The 24,537-nt window shown below is 39.1% G+C and overlaps 1 protein-coding gene across 1 annotated transcript in view; it reads left to right on the top strand.

Moving 5' to 3' along the window:
• Positions 1–24,537, top strand: part of MGC132236 (uncharacterized protein) — a gene marked incomplete at both ends in the record, with an annotated part of 56,483 nt that overhangs the window by 6,314 nt on the left and 25,632 nt on the right. The window contains 2 exon segments of the mRNA NM_001096345.1: positions 9,269–9,379; positions 22,661–22,780. Coding sequence (NP_001089814.1) covers positions 9,269–9,379; positions 22,661–22,780 — 231 coding nt within the window.

The following is a 24,537-nucleotide window of genomic DNA, read 5'->3' as shown; positions in this document are numbered from 1 at the left end:
GCTTTAACCTTTTCAGTGAAATGTATCTGGGAACCAACACCCCCCCCACCACCATTATTGTAGAATTTGCAAATAACATATGAAAGCTTTAAGGGCTGCCGCTAGAGTCCTGCAGCGGGTCCCGCACAGAAAAGACCAGTTGAAAGATTGCTTAGGATAATTTCAGTTTCATCTATAACATTAAAAAAGTTTATTTAGCATTCAATTTCCCCTGTAATAAAATAAATGCTATTTAGTCAATCAGTAAGCATTTGTATTTCAAATATTATTTTAAAATGATTTGCAAACTACACTTTAGTCTTTAGTGTAGGGGCACACGGGCAGATTCGGGGAGATTTAGTGGCCTGGTGACTAATCGCCTCTTCTGCGAGGCGACAATCTCCCTGAACTGCCTTCCGCCTGCTAAAAGGAAAAATCGCCTGCGCCAATGCACTCGCGGCGCTTCGATTTCCAAAGTCACCCGAAGTTTCCTCATGAGGCAACTTTGGTGAAATCGAAGCGCCGCGAGTGCAGATGTGCTGGCATTTTCTCATTATAGCAGGTGGAAGTCAGTTCGGGGAGATTGTCGCCCTGCAGAAGAGGCGATTAGTCGCCAGGCGACTAAATCTCCCCAAATCTGCCCGTGTGCCCCTGCCCATAAATTAACAATGCATCAAAAATGAACTTTTAAAGGAGAACTAAACCCTAAAAATTAATATGGCTAGAAATGCCGTATTTTATATACTGAACTTATTGAACCAGCCTAATAGTTCAGCTTTTCTAAGTTGTAAAAATCCAGGCCTTCAAAGCTGTCACAGTAGTTTCCCATCTTTTGTTTTTGTTTGGAGTGTCACGACACTCCCATTCTCATAGTGCTTTTAGCAGCTGTTGAAAAGCTACGTTTATAGGGTCACTGCAAATAATCAAGCAGAAAATAAGATTTGCCTGTCATAGAAGCTGATGCTTGAGGGCTGATTATTAAATTCTGATGCTGTGTTGGTTCCTTAGCTGCCATGCACCAATAATCTGAATTATGTACTAATCATAAATTAAATGTGAACCGCCCCTTTAAGCTTTACCTTAGTGGTGTGGCCACCTTAAAGGAAAACAATGTTTGGCCTGTGACACCCCGGTAGCATATCTGCTGGATAGGTATAACCTGGACTAAAGGCAAATTTTTATATGTAACAGCCTCTAGTTGTCATCTATGTAGCTGGTATCAATAAAATAAGCTTTATATATGTAGTTTAATTCAATAAATTTTTAAAACACATTTAAACTGCTCTGTTCTTCACAGAGGAAAACTAATTATCTGCAAATGCTGTGCTTAATTATAAATGTATGAGAAACTATGCTTGCAGACTGTTGATGTTACCTTGCGGACTGTTAATTTTGCCTATTCCCAGAATGCTATTGAAATGGTAGGCTCCATAGACGAAGGTTTCATGAAATATCTATTATTGTTCATTGTACTGACCCTTTTCATAAGAAGTTTAGATTCCAGGTTGGAGACTGAGACTGAGAATAGGAAGTTACATAACTTGGAGACCATGAAACATTTATAGCACCCCTTTCCCATTAAAGTCCTTGTATCTCCCTGTTGTAAAATATACACACATGTCACTGAGTAGTTCGATGACCCGGCATGAGGCAGCAGCCGGAATGCTTTTATACATGTCGTGGAATGTTCCTGGATAGTTCTATAATGTTTACCAATTTGGCCTTTTGTGTCCTAGCTTTGATTCCGACAAAGTTGCTATCTACAGTACATGGAGTCTATATGTTCTCTGTGTAGGCTTCAATTTCCTCCAGGACCTTAATTTTGCGAAAATAAAAATTCAATATAAACTTCCTCATACTGAAGTAAGAAACTTTCTAAATACAATCAATTAAAAATTCTGCATTGTTTATAAAATAATCAAGTTTATGTTCACTATCCCTCTCTCAGCATCTGCTCCTCTTCATTCTGTCTTCATGCAGCAGTTGGGTGTCAGATTCCATGACAGTTAGATTCAATATATCTTATAGGGGAGGCTTCCTTTCCTAGCAGATAAATTAGAGCTCAATCAAATAACTGATTCCAGTACAAACAAAATCTAACAAAATAACTGCCTTTTGCATAAATTCTGCTTGAAGAGAGACAGGATTTCTGGTGATTTTAATAGGGTGAGCTCTAATACATCTTCTAGGCACAAGCAGAATTTCTAATTAATTGTATTTAGAGAGTTTCTTATTTCAGTATGCTGAAGCTATTACATTTTCATTATCACGATAGTTCCCCTTTAAACTGGCCATAAACGCAAAGATACCGTTCTTTCCAAAGATTCATTCATTTTCCTCCAGATACAGTCGTACAAAATGAAGATTCATTCAATATCCTCCAGATACAGTCATATAAAATGAAGATTTTTACGATTTTCATGGAGTTTCCCGACATTTTTTGTACCATGAAAATCGATCATTCAGTCAGTCGCACAGGTTAAAAGATTTATATAAGCTAACCATAATATCTCGGCATGTATTGCCTATGTGACAATATCAATGGGTGACTGTCGCTATTATTTGTCGGACATAATTTCCATATGATTGTTGTCTGTGGCCAAAACACCATCTGATTTTTTATTTTTCCTGCTTATTTTACTCTTAATGGTAGATCGTTAAACTGAAACGAACTAGCATTCATCTGACAGAGAATAAATTCTGCACGTCTATTGCCAGCTTTAGACTCTAAGCTCTACTGGGACAGGAACTACTGTGAATTCTAAATTATCATTCGAAAGCACCCCTGATATTGTAATACATTGTCTACCTGTTGAAATCAAAACTGTTACAGATATGAGACTTGTTATCCAGAATGCTCGGGACCTGGGGTTTTCCAGATAACGGATCTTTCTATAATTTGGATCTTCATACCTTAAGTCTACTAGAAAATCATGTAAACATTAAATAAACCAAATAGACTGGTTTTGCTTTCAATAAGGATTAATTATATCTGAGTTTGGATCAAGTACAAGGATTTGGCCAAATCCAAAATAGTGTATTTGATGCATCTGTAGTAATAATAAAGCAGCACCTTGTACTTGTTTCAAACTAAGATATAATTAATCCTTATTGGAGGCAAAACCAGCGTATTGGATTTATTTGATATTTAAAAGATTTTCCCCAGGTCCCAAGCATTTTGGATAACAGGTCCCATACCTGTCCCTGCACCCAGGCACTACCATTTTGTTTTTGGTGAGCATCCGTATTATGCTGTTTATTATATAATACATAGCTCTCAAATAAAGCTTTATCATATCCACTGATGATGCTTAAAGGCCCTACAGTTCTTGACTTACAAGAACACAATCAGCCCAGAGGGTAGAGTCCTGCAGCGGGTTGGGTACCCGCGGATTACCCGCAAAAACTTTTAGTACGGGGTTTGCGGGGCGGCCCGCGGGTCTTCTCAATAGCGATTTTTACTCCTTTTTTCTGATGACGCCTACTTCCGATGATGTCACTTCCGGTTTACAATGACAGTACTTTCTGATTCTTGATGGTCAGCGGGTCCGGGTTGTGGATAAGGTACTTGCGGGTCGGGTAGCAGGTCCAAGCGGGTAAGAATGTGGGTCCGGGTTGCGGATTGCAGGTTGCGGATACGGCTCCCATAAAATGGACCCGTGCAGGACTCCACCAGAGGGTTAGAAAAGCTATTTGTGCAAAGGTTGGGTGTGTGTTGCTTGCACTATGTGCTTTATGCATTCAGCAACGAATGTCATCTAGATATGCTATTATGCTGTGCTATCTTTATAGTTCTTACCATCTGCACTACTGGTGATAGTACAGGTATAGGATCCGGAAACTCGATATCCAGAAAGCTCCGAATTACGGAATGGCTGTCTCCCATAGACTCCATTTTATCCAAATAATCCAAATTTTTAAAAATGATTTCCTTTTTCTCTGTAATAATAAAACAGTAGCTTGTACTTGATCCCAACGAAGATATAATTAATCCTTATTGGAAGCAAAACCTGCCTATTGGGTTTATTTAAAGTTTAAATGAATTTCTAGTAGACATAAGGCACAAAGACCCAAATTACGGAAAGATCCGTTATCTGGAAAACCCCAGGTCCCGAGCATTCTGGATAACAGGTCCCATACCTGTACCTGTAACAGACTCACAATGCTTCAGAAGGGTGGATAGCTGCTGACTGGAGCATTCCTGTACTAATCAATGGTGTGAGGAAAGATTAGGTACTTGGTACAGCTATGGGACCTGTTATTCAGAATGATTGGGACCTGGGGTTTTCCAGATAAGGGGTCTTTCTATAATTTAGATTTCCATACCTTACATCTACTAGAAAATCATGTAAACATTAAATAAACCCAATAAGCTGGCTATGCTTCCAATAATAATTAATTATATCTTAGTTTGGATCAAGTACAAGGTGCTGTTTTATTATTAAAGAGAAAAAGGAAATCATTTTTAAAAAATTGGATTATTTGGATAAAATAGAGTCTATGGGAGATGGCCTTTGTGTAATTCTTTGCGTAACGGATCCCACACCTTTACCCTAATATCTAGTGTCTCCAGTTACTGGGACCCAGTGAACCAGTAGTTGCACCCACTTAAAATATAAAAGAAGCAAACTTAAGATGTAAACTTTATCTTGGGTCAAATATAACATTACACACTCCTAACTCAAGGCATAATAATGGGTTCCTTAATCGTACTTGCACACTCTGATAAGGTCTCATAAAAAGATCACAGTTCAACATCTGTTATAGCAGTAGATAGTTCAGTTGCACACCCCAGAGCTTTTACTTGTATTCAGTAGCGCTACCTTCTCCAGATTGCCTTTCCAAGATCAGTTGGTGCCACACAGCTGGCATTCATCTAGGTGAAGCACTGCAGTACCTTGTGAAGTGCAAAGTAAGTTTAAAGCTGGCCATAGACGCAACGATCCGATCGTACAAATCGTGGATTCGTACGATTTTCGGACCATGTGTGGAGAGTCCCGACATTTTTCGTCCGTCGGAGATCGGTCGTTTGGTCGATCGGACAGGTTAGAAAATTTCTGTCGCCTGCCGATAATATCTCTGCGTGTATTGCCGATCGTACGATTTTCAGAGGGAGACTTTCACTAGTGTTGTCAGACATAAGTATCGTACGATTGCTTTCAGGGGCAGAACATTGGGTGATCTTTTCTTATTTGGTCGGAAAGGTAAGACTTACCTTACTTATGGTTAGTGGAGGGTCGGGAGATGGGAAAGTCTGATCGTATGTTGATTCGTATGATCGGATCTTTGCGTCTATGGCCAGCTTAAGGGGCAGCTTTATCAAAATGTGAGTTTGGAGTTTAATAAATAAAAACTCACCCACATTCTATTCATTCCTATGGGATTTATAGAGCCATATTTATCAAATGGTGAGTTCTAACCTTCACCCATTGATAAATACAATTCTAAAAGTCCCATAGGAATGAATAGAACGTGTGTGAGATTTTATTTATTTAACTCTAAACTCACATTTTGATCAATCTGCCCCTAAGTCTATCAACCACTTCTCTTATCGACTTGACAATTACTGTAACTTTTTTTTTAATCGTAATTTCATTTTTTAAATTTAATTAATGGGTGTGTTTTTGTATAGGGGGTTTAACTTAAATGACATATTGCTGCAGGCACATACATTTATTATAATGAGCAATATTTAATTGGTGCTTTAGTTACCCTTTAAACTTAGAGGTAATTGAGTTTTCTTATTTCCTATATTATTATTGCTACCATGCAACCAGTTGCATAAGTCTGATGTGCAACACACGACAGTCTACTTTAAGGTTCTCTACATCCTTCCTATAGTCAACTATTCCTTAACACAACTTGTTATTTTGTACTCAGTGTCGGACTGGCCCGGCGGGACACCGGGAAAAAACCCGGTGGGCCCCGACCCTCGTGGGCCCCCGCCGGGCCAGACCCCTTTACCAATATAAAAATTTTGGAAAAAAAAAAGTTTTCGGCGATGCGTATCGGCCCTCGCGCATGCGCACCGAGAAGCGCCGCTCGCACATGCGCATGGCGGCGTTCGAGCGGCGCGTACGCATAGTTGTGCCGAGTTCTGCGCGTCGCTGTAGGGGGGCGGGGGGCCCTGGACCAGCAGTCCCGGTGGGCCCCGGGCCCCCCAGTCCGACCCTGTTTGTACTTCCTGACTTCCCTAAGCATTACAGACTTTCCTGTACTTCATCTTCAACAAGAGAACCTTTCTGATTTCTTACTGGCTGCTGATGGGACACATTCCATTTTAACATGTTTTAAGGCTTGTACAACCAGGGCTTCCTAGATTTCTCTCAAATTCATGGCAAAACAGTAAAGAGTAGCACTTTCAGGACTTGTATTCAGCATCCTTTTTTATTTTCTATTTAGTTATTTCTCTCACCTCAAGATCTTGAGAAAGGTAGGAATACAAATGCAAGCACACGTGTATATTGGTTAGGAGTCCCATCAGTGCTGTGATTAAATGTCTAAAGGTGGCCATACACGGAGAGATCCGCTCGTTTGGCAATGACGCCAAACAAGCGTCTCTCTCCCGATATGCCCATCTTGAGGTGGATCCTAATGATGGGTAACGGGCGGTTGGATTGCGGGACCGCATCAACGAACTGATTCGGCCAAGATCCAACGGGATTTTTAGTCGCGTCCGATCGAAATCTGGCCGACTTCCGCCAGATATCGATCAGGGAAGCCCGTCGGAGGGCCCCATACACGGGCCAATAAGCTGCCGACTCGGCCTGTCGGCAGCTTTTATCGGCCCGTGTATGGCCACCTTTAGTTGTATTTTAAAGGAGAAGGAAACCCTGTAGAAAAACTTGTTTGCCATTACATTTATAGTACAGGTATGGGACCTGTTATCAAGATGCTCGGGACCAGGAGTTTTCTGGGTAGCGGATCTTTTGCTTCCAATAAGGATTAATTATATCTAAAGGTGGCCATACACGGGCAGATTAAAGCTCCCGATATTGATCCTTTAGACCGATTCGGCAGCTTATCTGCTCATGTGTGGGGCTCCCGACGTGTCCTCCCGATCTATATCTGTCAAGTTTGATTTTTTTCTAAGATCCAGGACCGCATCAACTAGCCGATGCGGTCCTGGATTGTAGAAAAAAATCAAACTTGACAGATCGATACTGTCGGCGCCCATTCACAGCATTGTAATCGGGATTCACCTGATATTGCCCAGCCGTTGGGCATATTGGGTTAAGAGCAGATCTTATAGTGTATGGCCACCTTTAGTTGGGATCAAGTACAAGGTACTGTTTTATTATTACAGAGAAAAAGGAAATACTTTTTCAATATTTGCATAATGTTATTATAATGCAGTCTATGGGAGACGGAATTTCCGTAATTCGGAGCTTTATGTATAAGGGGTATCCAGATAACGGTTCCCATACCTGTATTGGGAAAGTAATTATCCAGAAGCCTCCGAATTACAGAAATGCAATTTCCCTTTGTGTACTAACCATTTCTTATTGATTCATTTGCCTTTTCTCTGTAATAAAACAAGTACCTAGCAGGTGATGTAAAAGGACCAGTAATGTTAAAACAGGAGATATATACCTTTTTATTGTTTGTATTTCTTGGCAAAAAAATTCCTATTTTATATTAGATGTTCGTTCTGTAGTTCTGTTATGAGCCTTGAATGACGTTTGACCCCTGCGTATATTCCTTGTAATAATAGCACACGCCCTCTGCTGTCATCAGACGCAAACCAAAAGTAGTCAGCTTAACCCTTTCAGCCCTGTTTTATAAAGCAAAATACCATTCTTACCAGTGACGAGTAACAGTGCACTATATTTATTTCATGTTTAATTAAGCTAAACCAAATCCTTGTTGAAGGCATCTTTTTGGGTGTTTTTTGTTATTCATTTTAATATTCCATATTTTTATAGCACCGATAGCTTATTTAACGCTTTAAAGGGATTGGTGATCATGAATCCCTGCTATAAGAGTTTACAATCTAAGGTCCGCATTACTTTTCCACCACACACAAATACACTAGGGTCAATTTCATCAGGAACCAATTACCTGTCTGTATGTTTTTGGGCTGTGAGAGGAAATCCAAGTACTTGGAAGAAATCAATGCAGTCTTGGGGGAAACGCACAAAAGCCTTGTCTGAATCAATCCCAGGAGTGGCTCATTACTCATATTTTTGCAAAAAATAATGAAGTGTTGAACAATATATAGTAATTAACTGAGAGTAACCCAGTTGTGTTTTTTTCTGGTTAGCTGGCCTGCTGGGGATTTTGTTAGCTTTCCTCTGGATCAGTTTATAGATGGTTTTGTAAAGTAGATCTCATTTTAATATGAGCTTCACCTCAAAAGAACTTTCTAAACATAACCAGTAAAACAGTCTTTTCCATTTCTGAAATCAAGTTCTTTAGTACCCGCCTCTTAACAATCTTTCTTTCTACGTCTGATTTTAATTGACAGTTAGGTCAAATAACATTGATGTGTGCTGCCTTTACCAAGACAATGTATTGGAATAGAACGTTAAAATAACAGACTCTGACAAATAGCTGCATTTAGAGTGACCGATTTCTGAGAGGGGCATAGAGACGTGTGACTATACAAAATTTTTATTGATGAATATATATATATATATATATATAGAGATGCAGATGTTCCGCACACCATAAGTGGCAAAAGACCTGGGTGCTAATCCAAAAGATAAATGGATACAGGTGCAGGGTGGGACAGCACTCCAAGGATTTGAAGACAAGGATATAATGTCAAGAAAGTGAGCAGGTTTATTCAATCCGACGTTTCAGTTCCACACAGGAACTTTCTTCAGGGAAATACTGATTTCCCTGAAGAAAGTTCCTGTGTGGAACTGAAACGTCGGATTGAATAAACCTGCTCACTTTCTTGACATTATATCCTTGTCTTCAAATCCTTGGAGTGCTGTCCCACCTTGCACCTGTATATATATATATATATATATATATATAAAGTTGTTATTACCATAAGATATATTTATATTACATTCTTATTTTAATGATGCAATTGTATATTGTATATTTTTAGTGATGGGATTTGTTTAGCTCACCTATACTATGTTTCAAGTTAGTTTATACCCTGTGTTACTGCATTTGTAAGCTGTTAATGATATATTAGCTGTTCTTGATGTAAATGCTTGTCTAAGATTCAGAAACAATCCGAAAACAGGGAGTCAGTAGTATTTAAATGTTTAAAGTTAGGAACCTTTGTGTAAAGCCTTTCTCTTATGTTTGTGTCTCCACCTCTGTTTTACAGGTCCAGTTCCAAAAGCTGCAACAGTTGCGACTTGCACAGACTAGGGCTCAGTATTACGGCGGCTCTTTGCCAAATGTCAACCAGATTAGCAGCAGTCCGAACGATTTCCAGGTAAGGTTTGTAACAGGTAAAGGAACTTGTGGCCCTTCAGGTGGTGGTTTGCTACGACTCACAAAACACATTCAAATGAAGGCTATTGGGGGGAGGTTCAGGTAGCTGTAGTTTGCCAACACCTACAAATTTGCAGGTTGCCCATTGATATTGTGATGTTTTAAGAGTAGATTAATTCAGTGGCTGCGTGGGAATATTGTTATCTCATGTTGGTTTGGCCAAGGAACGAGCACTTTAAAGGAAAACTATACCCCCCAAACAATGTAGGTCTCTATAAAAAGATATGGCATAAAACAGCTCATATGTAAAACCCTGCTTCATGTCAGGTCACATGAGCCAATTAACAGACAGAGTTGTGTCTTTTGCTTCCACACTTCTTCCTGTTACAGTTAGAGTTGAAGTATTTCTGGTCAGGTGATCTCTGAGACAGCACACAGACCATCACAAATGGTGACTCAAGGTAAGAGATGTAAAAGGGCAATATTTACTTAAATATATATTCCAGTTTGGTAAGATTCTTTAATATGCCACTTAATATGAGATCTGTTGCTTAAGTATTCATTTTGGGGGTATAGTTATACAGCAGATTTGTAGAGATACCTAAAAGTAATTGTATATGTTAACACTTTGTGGTAAAATTCACAATAATTATCTTTACTGAAAAACTCAAAAACATGAGGGAATCGGGTAGTAATGAGAACATGCAGTGAGACTGGTTTACAAATTGTAAAACACAGCATGAGTGTCATATTGTGCTAAAGCCATTGGCTGAGTTACAAAGAAAAAGCACTCATGGAAAACAATCCTGCAGTTGTTTCTTTTCACTAGAAGAAAGACAAGATGCTTCACCATTGAGGGGGTGGCAGGAATAATCCCCTTCTGATGTACATTTTATAATTTCTGTGAAACTCACATAATTGACGGGTTCCGGATAAACAACCCTTTTAGAACCCTTTTGCTCGAAGACACATTTGTAGGAATGACGTAGCCACGGGGCCAGTCTATCATGAGTGTTCAGCCTAAAGCTCCCATGTGATTGGGAAATAATACAGCATTTGAACTGTACTAGCACATCTCTCTGCCTGGTGTATTAACTGATTTGCATGCCTTTTGTTGTTTTCATGTATTACGCACATGCTGGCTCTTGGCCAATAAGGACTGTGACGTTTTTGTCTCATTTATCTAAAATATAAATATAATAGATCAGTGCTGTCCAATTTCTGTGGTACTGAGGGCTGGAATTTTTCCGGGCCTACGTGGTGGAGGGCCGATTATGGAAGTTGACCACTCCCTGTTTTAAAACCACTCCTACTTTAACCACACCCATGTTACCACAAAAACTTTTAAGACTATGTCCATATTAATGGTGGGAGCTCACAAGAAAACCAAATGGTTGGTGTGCACATCACCCTTAAATCCATATGCCTCATCCACCCCTGTAGATAGCACAGCAACCCCCAGCACATGAATTAACACCTTGGGGACCCCCTAACAAGTATTTCCAATACAATCCACAGGCAGGTCATGGCACACACAGACACAGTATGGCACACACAGGGAGCATAGGGAAGGCAGAGTATGGCACACACAGGGATCATAGGGAAGGCAGAATACAGCAGGAGATATGGAATCACTCTAAGATGAACAGTTCATACTGTGCTACATACAGTGACACATTGCTGGTTTGTATGAATGTGAATAATGTGGGCAGGTTCACAGGGGGTGAACAATGCAGGGAGTGAAAAATGCAGGGAGGATTAAAGGTGTGAACAATGCAGGAGTTTAAGGTGGCCATACACAGAGATCTGCTTGTCTGATGATTTCACCAAACGAGTGGATCTCTCCCTGACATGCCGACCTTGAGGTGTGTGATATCGACTGATCCGATTGTGGGCCCTAGGGCCCAACGATCCGGTTATAATGCAGGAGTACGGGCAGTCGGATTGCGGGACCACATCAACGAACAGATGCGAACCACGATCCAACCAAAATTTTACCCCTTGGCCAGATATCGATCAGGGAAGCGCATTGGAGGGCCCCACACACAGGACAACAAGCAGACTCGGTCTGTCGGCAGCTTTTATCTGGCCATGTATGGCCACCTTTACTGTCTAAATCTGAGGTGTAAACAATGCAGGGCCAGTAAATCTCAGTACTGATACCTTTTAACCTTATACAAGTTAGGCAGTCACAGCATGCAGTCTTTAATGTGGGGGCTACACAAGGTTGGGGGGGGGGTCATGGGCCGGATGCTGCCAGTTGGACAGCACTGTAATAGATATGTGCTTCCTATACTATTGCAAACATTCTTTGAAAGTACTTCCCTCCTAGATCCTCTCTGAAAATATCTTGCTTAAGGCATTCTAACCTAGTCATATTAGGCTATGGACACACATACTTTTAACCGCGGCGGTTTTTAAAAAAGCCGACCGCTGCATAAATACGCAAGCGGAAGTGCCATAGCCTTAACTTGAAAACGATACGCAGCAATCTGCTTTTTTTAAAAAAACCGTGGTGCGGACCCCAGACAAAGTTAAACGTATGTGCGTCCATAGCCTTAAAATACACTGTTGCACACACTTCCATGCAGGATGCTGAATAAAGGGGTTGTGACGTTTTGGGCCACACAGCTGGTAAGGAGGCTGAGGCATTAGCTGGAGTGTAAGTCTTGTGCTTGCAGTATAACCCTTTTTAAAAGCAATCAGTTGCATTGCATCTGGAACCTTAGTCAGTGGGCTAAATCATTTTTGGGCTGTGGAAAGCATGAACTTCATTTACTGTCTAGGTTCTAAATAACAATGAGTCAGAGGAGAATCCCAGAGTTTCATTAAAGGGGTTGGCCATCTTTAAGTTTAAGTATGTTATAGAATGGCCAATTCAGTATAAAAAAGCTAAATAACTTGCAAACCACAAATAATAAAAAATGAAATCCAATTGCATATTGTGTCATAATATCACTCTCTACATCATACTAAAATTTAATTTAAAGGCAACTATTAGAATTGATATAATAGTTGCCAATATTCCACAGATGATGCTGAGAAATGAAGCAAACAGTTCAGAGCCTGCATCTGGATCACTGAGCTGTCAGACACAAACACTAGAGACAAGAACATTAAACTTTAATAAAACTCAATTTTGGAAAAACAGTCAAAAATATAATATGAAAAGCAATTGCAAAAAACATTTATTTCTGGTGAACAATCTAAAAAAACTGAAATGAAAAGTGTTTGGAAGGTGAACAAACCCTTTAACATTGGGAGGCACATTTATTAAAGGTCGGATTTTACAGACTCGAAAACGCAAATCAAATTAGACTAAACTTGATTCGAGTCTTTTACCAACATGTTCAAATTGGACCTCTCCCATTGATTTATACATGAACTCTGCAGGTTTTAGGTGGCAATGGTCGAATTTGAGTTCTTAAAAACTGATGATAAAACTCGAAAAGAGTTTGGATAATTCATTAGTCAAATTTGACAGTTTTGACCATAAAAAAAATCTAGAAAATTCGAAATTTCAGTTTGACCCTTAATAAATATGGCCCTTAGTATACATAAGCAATCACACTCGCACTTTATATTGTTAGTATATTTTTAAGTTTGTGAATAATGGTAAAAAGTGAAAAAAAATTGCCATGTAAAAAATGACTTGACAAAGCTGACTAGTTTGCTAGTATAGCTACATATTATAAGCTAACCTAATCATTTGCAACCTGGCATAATAAAATCTATTTCCCTAGAAGACGAGATGCAGTGCTAGTATTATACAGAGAATAACCATTCTCTCTGTAAACTGTATTTAAGCTGAAGTGCAGGTGCAGTGCTGAGCAATGGGAAACAAACACAGTATACAGTATGTTCTTGTCTTAGATTAGATGGTGACACAGCGGAGGTCGTCTTTTTTTCCAAGAATTTGCATCTGGGCTAGTTAATATTATAATGATAAAAAAAAATGCGTGGGAGAACATTCTAAACATCTGCAAAAAACATGAAGCTGGGAAAACTAGAAGCACATAATCTTTCTCTTGTAATAAGGATGAAGGAAGGAAAAAAGAACGTTTAAGGGTTCATTAAAACATGGTTAATCCGTTTAAAGAATAGCATATTTAATTATTATTCTTTATATAGTGCAGACATATAGCACATCACTTTATAGGGTGTATACATCATTCACATTAGTCCCCAGCCCAGTGTGAACTCCCCATCACATTCATAACATACAGGGGTCGTTTTGTCAGGCTGCATGGTTCTGGAGTGGGAGGATGACGGAGTACCTCGAGTAAACCCACGGAAGCCTGAGCAAAACATACAGACTCCTTGCATATACTGGAATTGGAACTATGACCCAAGTGCTGCAAGACAGTTGCATCCAAATGGTATGGCGTAAGGAAAGGAGTCCTGCCACATGCTACAGTTTAATGCAATGTAAATGGGAACCAATCCATTCCCTTCTTGTCAGTGTCAATGGTGCAGATTTTTAAAGAGATTCTGTCATGATTTTTATGGTGTTTTTATTTCTAAATTAGACTGTTTACACTGTATATAATTCACTCTAGGATGTAAAATATAATTCCTATCCCAACAAGTGTATTTTTTTAGTTGTAATATTGGTGTGTAGGCAGCCATCTCAGGTCATTTTGACTGGTCATGTGCTTTCCAAAAGAGCCAGCTCTTTAGGATGGAACTGCTTTCTGGCAGTCTGTTGTTTCTCCTACTCAATGTAACTGAATGTGTCGCAGTGGGACCTGGATTTTTACTATTGAGTTCTGTTCTTATATGTACCATGTAGCTGTTATCTTTTGTTAGGGAGCTGCTATCTGGTTACCTTCCCATTGTTCTCCTGATGGGCTGCTGGGGGAGGGGGTGTGATATCACTCCAACTTGCATTACAGCAGTAAAGAGTGACTGAAGTTTATCAGAGCACAAGTCACATGACTGGGGGCAGCTGGAAAACTGACAATATGTCTAGCCCCATGTCAGATTTCAAAATTAAATATAAAAAAATCTGTTTGCTCTTTTGCAAAACGTATTTCAGTGCATTCTGAATTTTTTTTAATTCCCATAACAGTATCCCTTTAAAGTGGAACTATTATGAAAATAAATGTCTTACATTCGCTTCATCTCATGCCAATAAGAAACTTTCTAAATAAAATAAATAAAAAATTCTGTACCATCTCTGAAATAATCAAGTTGCCTGTCACTATGCCTCTCTCAGCAGTCTGTCTCTCTACTGTCTCTACTAGCTTTTTGTTGGAGTTGGTTATTTTGAAACGGCTACAGTGACTGGTAGAACCAACTACACCACTCCTGAGCAAGTGCTAATTGCAAAGTACAGAAACTGATTGACGTTACAGTATTTTTTTTACATATTTTTCCCCCAGACCTTCAGTGTATCTGCAGACATCCACTAAGTGTCCACAGCTGCCCCAAAGATAATCTACAGGCATTGTACAGACAGCAGATTGAATACTGTATCTGGGGGGTTTGGGCACAGCATTTTCTTATTGCCCTGGTGTGTTTCCAAGTAATATTTTCCTTCTAAAGGGAATGTAAAGCAAACACAGAAGAACTTGTAGAATTAGAATACAGCATAGCAAAACACACAAAGGCATAAAAGAATGTGAAAACAAAGGTGGGAAGTTTGCTTTGCTCATGGAGAGGAAAAACATTTAAAGTTGTGTCACAAGGGCAACATGGCACCCAGGTTGATGGTTCAGGGCTACAGTTCTGAAACTGCAGAGCTTGGCATCCAAGAAAGCAGAAGGTGGATTTACCTAAAGTCCAGTTTGGGTGAAGTTTGAAGATGAAGGCTTATATAGATGAAATCTTATGTCTTCAGCATGCCTGGAACCTTCACTGTTATGACCATGTTTTCATATAAATGTAACCTTGTTATTAGCAAAGAAGAGCCCAGCATCATTTTTGACTTGCAAAGGGATGCCTAAACCTAAAAAAGCAGAAAACCTATGTGCTGCCTAGTGTGGTAAAATAATACACCCTGACTTATCTTTGTTTTCATACTAACAGGGTGCTCATTATTCTCCCACAGACAGGGTCCTGGACAGTGTAGAATGTTTTTAATTTATGAAATATCCATTTATATAAATGTAAATGCTTTGAAGTAGTATTTGTAATCTAAACTACATGCAAGCACTTTCTGATTATATAACTCTACAGTTGTCCCTCTGCATTGCTCTCGATACATGTGATTCATTTGGTTCAATGGCTTGCTCATTTGGAGTTGCAGTCATCAAAAATGTATTTCATCTTCCATCTATTTTACAGTGCCATGCATAATACATTAGAACCTTGACTTTACACTTCTCTGGGGACATAAGCATGGTAAAAAGTGTACCTTCAGGGAAAATTAGATGTTCTTTGGGTTACTGGGAAAAGTGGAATAAAAAATGGGAGAATATTATTATATACACATACAAGACTATAGCTGGGAAGGGTGGGAGCTACAACATGGAGCTGGTCACTGCATAACTATAACAAACAAGGGAAAGTTGTGCTCACCACTAATTTTTAAAACCATTAGGCGGGGGTACAATGAGGCTGTGACCACAAAATACATATAGACAAATACAAGAGTCCTCTGCACTCAACCCATTATCAATATATTTAAGACAGAGACATTATGTGCATACTGCTACTAAAAAATGCCAAAAATGCCTCATTGCACCCTGCCTAATGGTTTTAAAAATTAGTGGTGAGCACAACTTTCCCTTGTTTGTTATAGAATATTATTATATAACGTTAAGTCTTGGTTGAATCACATGAAATCTAGATATGGATCACATGTATCAGCAAGATGAAGATTGGTTTCCCCTAGTGGAATTCTAGTGGAGTTTCATATTCAATACTACTACTTCAAAGATATTTTCTAGAAAAAGTCTGCAGTACCACTTCCTTAGAAACAGAAACGAAAAGTTATGCTTCTGGTCTCCCCCTTAACTTAGCTTCCAGGTTAACCCAACATGCCCAGTCAGCTCTGATAAAATAATTCAGCTGTCTCTACTGACCCTACAGTGGTGTCAGACAAATCTTTAAGCACTTTGTTTTTTGTCCTAGGTAACTGCATTTAGCTGAAGTTGTTTCTTTCTTTGTGTTTTGTAGTTGTTATAAATCTAAACTTGCAGTTTGTCTTGCCTAAGGGCAATTTTCTTGTAATTAGTTGTGATTGCCACATGTAGGGTTGCCACCTGGCCGGTATTTTACCGGCCTGGCCAGTAAAAATGATGGTTGATCCCAATGTTATTAATAGGGAAAAAAGATAAATATATAGGAAGGCCAGTATTTTTTTCCAGAAAAGGTGGCAACCCTAGCCACATGTAAAGTGTTTGAATATCTAATGTTCTAGGTTCAGTTTTCCACAGGCAACAAATGGGCAACATGCCATTGCATAAAGGCAAGACTTTAACTACTGTCTTAGCTATCATAACATCTAGGGGACACAGAAATAATAAAAATAATACTTTGCGGTTCTTCAGTAGCATCCAAAGGGGGCAGTGTTAATTGTGTTCACTGAGCTACACAAGCAACATGGTAAATTGCCTGGTCAGCTTCCTAACATTTGGTACTAATTTATTTCTGCAGGTTCCATTTATAATTGATACTTTTATTTTAAGTGTTCAATGTTGCTGTCAAGGTGATTAGTTCACGTTTAATGTTTAATGTAAGTATGGCCTTAATTCCTACACCAGTGCAGATATGGAAGTTACACATTCAGGTTTTGAATAACCTTTTTTTGTATAAATATTTGTACAGCTGAACAGCATTCTCATTTCATATGGAGAAATAGATGTTTCACCTATGTTTCTGAGCAGAATGTAAGCATATTCATGCTGTGCCACAGGAATGCATTGTCTTTTATCTTCTTTACCTACACTGCAACACCGGGGCCAGACTCCTCCAAGGCTATTGGTTACAAAGTAACCTGATATTAATATGAGTATGAATGACCCATTTTATATCTAGGGTTCTCAGATTTAAAAGGCAACACCACAGCTTCTAGTTACAGTTCTTCACTGTGATATGAAAGCAGTTTATCTAAAATGTTGGCACTGCTCTTCTGAGGGAACCCAGAGGCCACCATTATAAAGAAATAATGCAACAGTTGTTTGACTGTGTATGTGCTTCACACAAATACAGTTTTTGGGTTACAAGGGCTTTTTTTAAATTTACATTCCTTTATTTGTCAATTTTCTCCACAGAATAAAGGGTTATAAAGAGTCTAAGACCAAGGCTGCATGGGTTACTTTGCACACTGTGGCACTGGGTGATATAATCACCCTGAGTTTGCATTTAATTCTGCTCATGAATTTTTGTGGCACAATTATATTGTTTATGTTTCAAAGAGCAAGTATTGGCCTTGGCTAGCATTGCAGCTCAGTAGATCAGATTTTCTTGAACAAGATTGGCCATAAGTCAGTTTCTCAACTGAATCCCCTGTAGCTGCAGCCAACCTATCTGACTGTTTGTCTGTCCATCCATAAATCCTTTTAGACAAAATTACTCTTTAAAGGGGTTATTTACCTTCAAACACTTTTGTTCAGTTCAGTAGTTTTTAGAAATAAAAGATGTTTTCCAATTACTTTCTATTTTTCTATTTGGGACTGTTTTTCTAATATTGAAGTGTAAAGTTAAAATTTTCACCTTCTTATGTCTTTCCAAAGCAGATCTGGGAGAGGGGGGTCACTGAGTAAACTGTGACACAATTGTTATATTTGACCCTGCTGAGCAGAATACAATAGTTGCTGATATTCCACAGATACTGCTGAAAATGTATCAACTAATATAGCAAATTGTAACAGTGTAGAATGCTACTGGATTACTGAGCTGCCAGACTGAAACACAAGAGACAGGAATAATAAACTTTAAAGGGATACTATTACGGGAACATTTTTTGTTTTCAAAACATTTCCGTTAATAGTGCTGCTGCAGCAGAATTCTGCACTGAAATACATTTCTCAAAAGAGCAAAAAAATTTTTTTATATTTATTTTTGAAATCTGACATGGGGCTAGTAATAATGTCGGTTTCCCAGCTGCCCAAAGTCACGTGACTTGTGCTCTTATAAACTTCAGTCACTCTTTACTGCTGTACTGCAAGTTGGAGTGATATCACCTCACCCTCTCCCCACCAACAGCCAAACAACAGAACAATGGGAAGGTAACCAGATAGCAGCTCCTAATACTAGATAACAGAGATAATAGCTGCCTGGTAGAACAGAACTCAATAGAAAAAGCCAGCTCCCACTGCGACACATTGTTGCATTTAGTAGGAGGAACAGCCTGCTAGAAAGCAGTTGCATCCTAAAGTGTTGGCTCTTTCTGAAAGCACATGACCAGGCAAAATGACCTGAGATGGCTGCCTACACACTGCAATATTACAACTTAAAAAAAATACACTTGCTGGTTCAGGAATTAAATTTATATTGTAGAGTGAATTATTTGCAGTGTAAACAGTGTAATTTAGAAATAAAAATACATCATAAAAATCATGACGTAATCCTTTTAAACTTAGATTTTATAAAAAAATAAAAGATGGAAAGCAATTGAAAAAAGTCCTTATTTCTGGTGATCAATCGGAAAAAAGTGTTTGGAGAGTGGACAACCTCTTTAAAAGAGATAAATTAAATATGAGATCTATCAAACAGGGCTGAAAGTTGTTTAGGAGCAATAGTTTTCTCCATTCTGTGCAACCATTGGCAAGAGGGAAAGAAATCCAAGCTCTCTATATAAAGTCATTGAAGGGAAATAACACTGTGCTGTATATGGCATTGGTTAACATGACATGCAGGGCATTTGTACTATTAAATAAGCAGTTTAGATTTAGGCAAACAACTCACATTAGGGATCAATGTAATTACTTTTCAAGACAAATACCATAATAAAATAACCGCACAAAACAGTTTTGTCTACGTCTCATTAAAACAAGGTCAGACACTTTTGAACAAGATGTGTGTGGATTCATTTGGAACACAGATAAAGAGGTGGTTCACCTTTACTGTTTGTATCAACATTTCAACTGGTCTACTTTTTTTTTTTTTTTTTGCATTATTTGCTTTGCATTATTTGCTTTCTTTTTATATCTTCCTGTCTTTCTGGCAATTTAAAATGCTCTCTGGTTGTTAGGGGTAACCTAGCAGAAAAGAACTATTTCTGTGTGAGGATACAATTACTTATCTTTCTTGTAAGCCCTATTCTATTCATCTTCCAGTCTTTCATTCAGATCATTGCCTTGTTGCTGGGGTAAATTGGACCCTAGTAACTGGATAGTTGTAATGTTCCTGTCTCTGGTGTTTGAGTCTGGCAGTTCAGTAATTCAGTTGCAGATTCTGAACTGTTACAATTTGCTCATTAGTTGATACATTTCTCAGCAGCATCTGTGAGCAACTGTTGTATCCGTTATAACAGGGATTCTGCTCAGCAGGGCCAAAGAAATGTATCAATGAATAGCAGTTACAGGGTCGATGACCCCCCCCAAGCTGTTCTAGAAAGACATAAGAAGGTGAAAAATATAACTTTACTCTTCAATATTATTATTTTCAAGTAGAAAATAAAACGTAATTGAAAAAAGTCTTTATTTCTAGTGAATTATCTGAAAACAACTGAACTAAAAAAAGTGTTGGAAGTGAACAACTTTCTAAGGGCAGAGACACGCTGCAATTCGGGGAGATTAGTCACCTGGCACCAAATCTCCTCTTCTTTGGGTGACTAATCTCCCCAAACTGCCTCTTCTGCCTTCACACCGGCTAGAATGAAAATCGCCGGCGGGGAGGCAGTTTGGGAAGATTAGTCGTCCCAAAGAAGAGGAGATTTGCCCCATGTGTCTCTGCCCTTAAACTGTACTCTTTTAGTGGCAAAATAACTTTTTCAGTAAGAGTTAGTTCACACGAGGAGATTTGGGGAGATTTTGTCGCGACTAATCTCCCCGAATTGCCCCATGTGTCTCTGCCCTTAAGGTACTGTACTCTTTTAGTGGCAAAATAACTTTTTCAGTAAGAGTTAGTTCACACGAGGAGATTTGGGGAGATTTTGTCGCGACTAATCTCCCCGAATTGCCCCATGTGTCTCTGCCCTTAAGGTACTGTACTCTTTTAGTGGCAAAATAACTTTTTCAATAAGGGTTAGTTCACACGAGGAGATTTGGGGAGATTTTGTCGCCTGGCGACTAATCGCCTCATCTTCTGAGCGACTATTTCCACAAACTGCCTCAGCGTTTTTTCCCATAGGCTACAATGAAAAGTCGCCTGCGCTAATGCACACGCGGCTATGCGTTTTCTATAGTTGCCCGAAGTTGCGTGTGCATTATCACAGGCGACTTTTCATTGTAGCCTACGGGAAAAAACGCTGAGGCAGTTCAGAAGACGAGGCGATTAGTCCCCAGGCGACAAAATCTCCCCAAATCTCCTCATGTGAACTAACCCTAATTGCCAATCTTTCTTCCACTGGGGGTATGGCCACTAAACAGTTTCAAAGTTGCAACGTTAAATTAAATTCATGCAAACCCATAAATGTTATTTATGATATTTATTACATTGTCTACTTAAATTGCTAAAAATGACTTCTTAGTCATTCTTGTATAATTATGTATTTCCGTATTTTACCTGCAGGGAGTCCTACTTCCCACAATAAAAAGGAATTTCTGGGTGTTTAGTTATTGCGTCAAAATGCAGGCAACATGTCTGTCATTGCCTTAAAAGGCACCTGTCATCACAAGAAGATGATGCATGGCTTGAGAAAAGGCAGTGTACTGCACATCTATGGTTGTTACTAAACAGTACCACTCTAGATAACAGAAGAACAGAATTAGGGCTTCCTACCACTGCCCTGCTGGTGAATTTGAAGTTATTACTTTCTGAGGTGATACAGTTGATGAGACTTTTATTAATAGAGCTTGTGACAGATTTTGGGACTTGATGTACCTCTGCTTTCCAGAGAGTATGTGATCTGCCCACCATGGACAACAGAGGACTTTAAGTTCTAGAATCCATCTCTTCAACATGGAACAAGGTTAGGAAAGAGCTGAATGACTCTTCCAACCTAACTGGGTGTGGGGAAATGGTCCTTGAATGGACACAATATAAGATGGACATAAAACTTGCAAACTGAAATCTGGCTAGGACACCCTAGGTTAGGTTTCTACATAACCTTATGAATCCTGTAGGTGTAAATTACTTATTTTTGGCAGTAAATATAACCATGTATGCACCTTTTTACTTAAAGCCCATCCGTATGTCGAAGGGATGGGCTTCGACATACGGGTATTTTTCCCTTAAATATACTTTGATTTATCTGTATTAATTTGGTGTATGTGGCACCACACTCCTTATTCTGCTGTGGTTCTTCGGCATGAGAATACCCTTGTGTTATAAAGCACGATAAGCCAAACCAAAAATGGTTATGATGAAGCAATGTACCCATTAATAATGTAGTTATACAATTCTCCTGTTTCTGGTGATAAAAGTGAGTGACATTTCAATGATTTAGTGGTGGATTGCAAAGTTAAAAGTTACAGCACTTGTACTTGTATAGAATTAAAGATTTACATGGCAGTACGGGAGCACACTTACGGCTGCCTGTTCAGACCATATTTCAATTAGTTTCCTCAAAACTAAGTGATCTTCTATGAGTTTACAGACACCTGAAATCTCTTTCATTGACACAAAGAAATGTAACAACAGCAAGAGAATACAAATAATAAACTGTAGTTACATACACATCATTGCCAAGTTATCCCTGTGTATAGCAGTAGTAGAAAACCCCATCCATTCTTTGCTGTGACCAGAAAAACACACTGAAAGTTAATACCTGCACACAAGCGCCTTTCCAGAACACAAATACACGCTGACATTTGAAATCTCTGAAGAAACACACACGTATAGAGTTGCAAGCACAGTGACATTTAAACACACATTTCCAGAACACACACGAACAAAAACATAAATATATAGGGGCATATTTATAATAAAACAACTGTGGTGTTAATTTAAAACCCAAATAAACCGCATGCGTATAAAGAAGTCAGGCTGTGCTTTTGTGCGTAATTTCTGTATGTAAAAGCTCTGCACTGCTTGTTTATAAAATATGCTTTTAATAATAACAGTAAAACCTGGAAATCGGCATGTTTACAGAGTGACACTCACTAAACCACACACCCAAACCACACTCTCTGCACACTCTGGGACAGCAAGGGTCATGCAAGCTATGTATCCTAGGGGGTGGGTGTCATTTTACTGTGTCAGTTGCTAATTTATCTTCTTTGTTTTCCAGCCTTCTTTTCACCCCATGGATAATATACGAGGTATGCGCCACCATGGACTTGTGGAGAGAGTTTCCCGTAATCGCCTTCACTCTTCTCATCACAGACCTGTAGAGAAGCATGGACGTCAAATATCCTTTCAGGTTACAGAATAAAGCAAAATGCAAATTGGCTCAAGGAATGTTTCCAGCTATTTATTGGCTTTTACATATCCTTACGGCTATTGTTGCATTAAGTGGGTTGCTTTCTAAGCTGCAGTCTCTTATTCAACAGTTTATTTAATGGCTTATTCAACTGCTGTTCTATAAGAAAATATTTAGTACCATTCATACATTGATAAGTTATGTTTCATTCATTACCTGAGCATTAATTGTGTTTGTTGACTGGTGTATTGCTAGTGCAAGAGTTGTAGTTGTTCAAAGTGAAAAAGACCTCTAGTACAGGCTGTTACTAGAAAATGCTGAAAAGATTGTAGTTGGAATTTGCTGGTTTAATGTAGGCTTATTTAGCTTTTGTCTTCATGAGACACCTGACATAAAATAAAAGTGTTTACTATAGAAGCAATCTTTGTTTCCTTTATGCAGCTGATGTAAAATGAGAAATTGGGTTTCAGACTTGCATTTATTTCATGGTTTAATCAGAACGTGAATAATTTTACTAATCGGCTGTTCTAGTGTTTGTAAAGGGAGCCATACTCAGGCTAATGAAAGCTGCCAGTTCCTAGTCTGTGCATTGATGCAGTCCTTGTCTCAACGGCCTAGATCAGCAGCAAATTATGATCTGATTGTTGGGCCAAGGGCCAAGGGTTCAAATAAGCCCAATATTACCCACCACAAGGTGGGCATATCTGTGAAAGACCTGCTTGATTGGCAACCTCGCAACCAAGCAGATGTATGACACTTAAGCCACAGCCATTGGTCTGTTAACTCGATTGGGTCCAGGGCAGAGAACACTTGTTCTGGTCATGTGGGTTCAGGCATCCACTTCAGGTTTAGTGTTGAAGTAAAACTTCCCACTGTAGTGCATAGTTCCTGCCATTTGTGTGCTATAAGCTAGACTCCTCATCCATTACTTTGTTGATGGGATAATGTTGCCTATTTCCTGTGCCCCCCTTTGAAGTTGTCTGTGGGTGCTGACTTACATAGTAACATAGTAAGTAAGGTTGAAAAAAGACACATGTCCATCGAGTTCAACCTTTTTTTTATTTTTTTTTATTAACTACCTATCTGCCAGTTGATCCAGAGGAAGGCAAAAAACCCATCTGAAGCCTCTCCAATTTGCCTTAGAGGGGGAAAAATTCCTTCCTGACTCCAAAATGGCAATCGGACTAGTCCCTGGATCAACTTGGACTATGAGCTATTTCCCATAACCCTGTATTCCCTTACTTGCTAAAAAGCCATCCAACCCCTTCTTAAAGCTATCTAATGTATCAGCCTGTACAACTGATTCAGGGAGAGAATTCCACATCTTCACAGCTCTCGCTGTAAAAAAACCCTTCCGAATATTTAGGCGGAACCTCTTTTCTTCTAATCGGAATGGGTGACCTCGTGTCAGTTGGAAAGACCTACTGGTAAATAAAGCATTGGGCTTTTCATTTGGGTGGTCCCTGGTTAAGAAGGGTTGTGTTATGGAGGACAAAGTTTGGGAATTTCACTAACCCTGTACAACTCGTGTAAGGTCTTTCATACGGTCTATTCGGTCTGAGGCCAGTTGGTGAAATGCTAAAGTATCTGTCTATGCTTTTACAGGGGAACAAGTATGGAACATCTTTCTTCTTAAACACGAGTATCCCACATACACATCTGATCTGTCTAAACATATATTGCTTAAAAATATATTATGAGGAAGCAGACCTCTGGGAGCCTGTGAGCACTTACTGAAAAACTGT

Source organism: Xenopus laevis, chromosome 3L (genome assembly GCF_017654675.1).
Source record: "Xenopus laevis strain J_2021 chromosome 3L, Xenopus_laevis_v10.1, whole genome shotgun sequence".
NCBI lineage: Eukaryota > Metazoa > Chordata > Amphibia > Anura > Pipidae > Xenopus > Xenopus laevis.
This window is presented reverse-complemented; position numbering and strand designations above follow the sequence as displayed.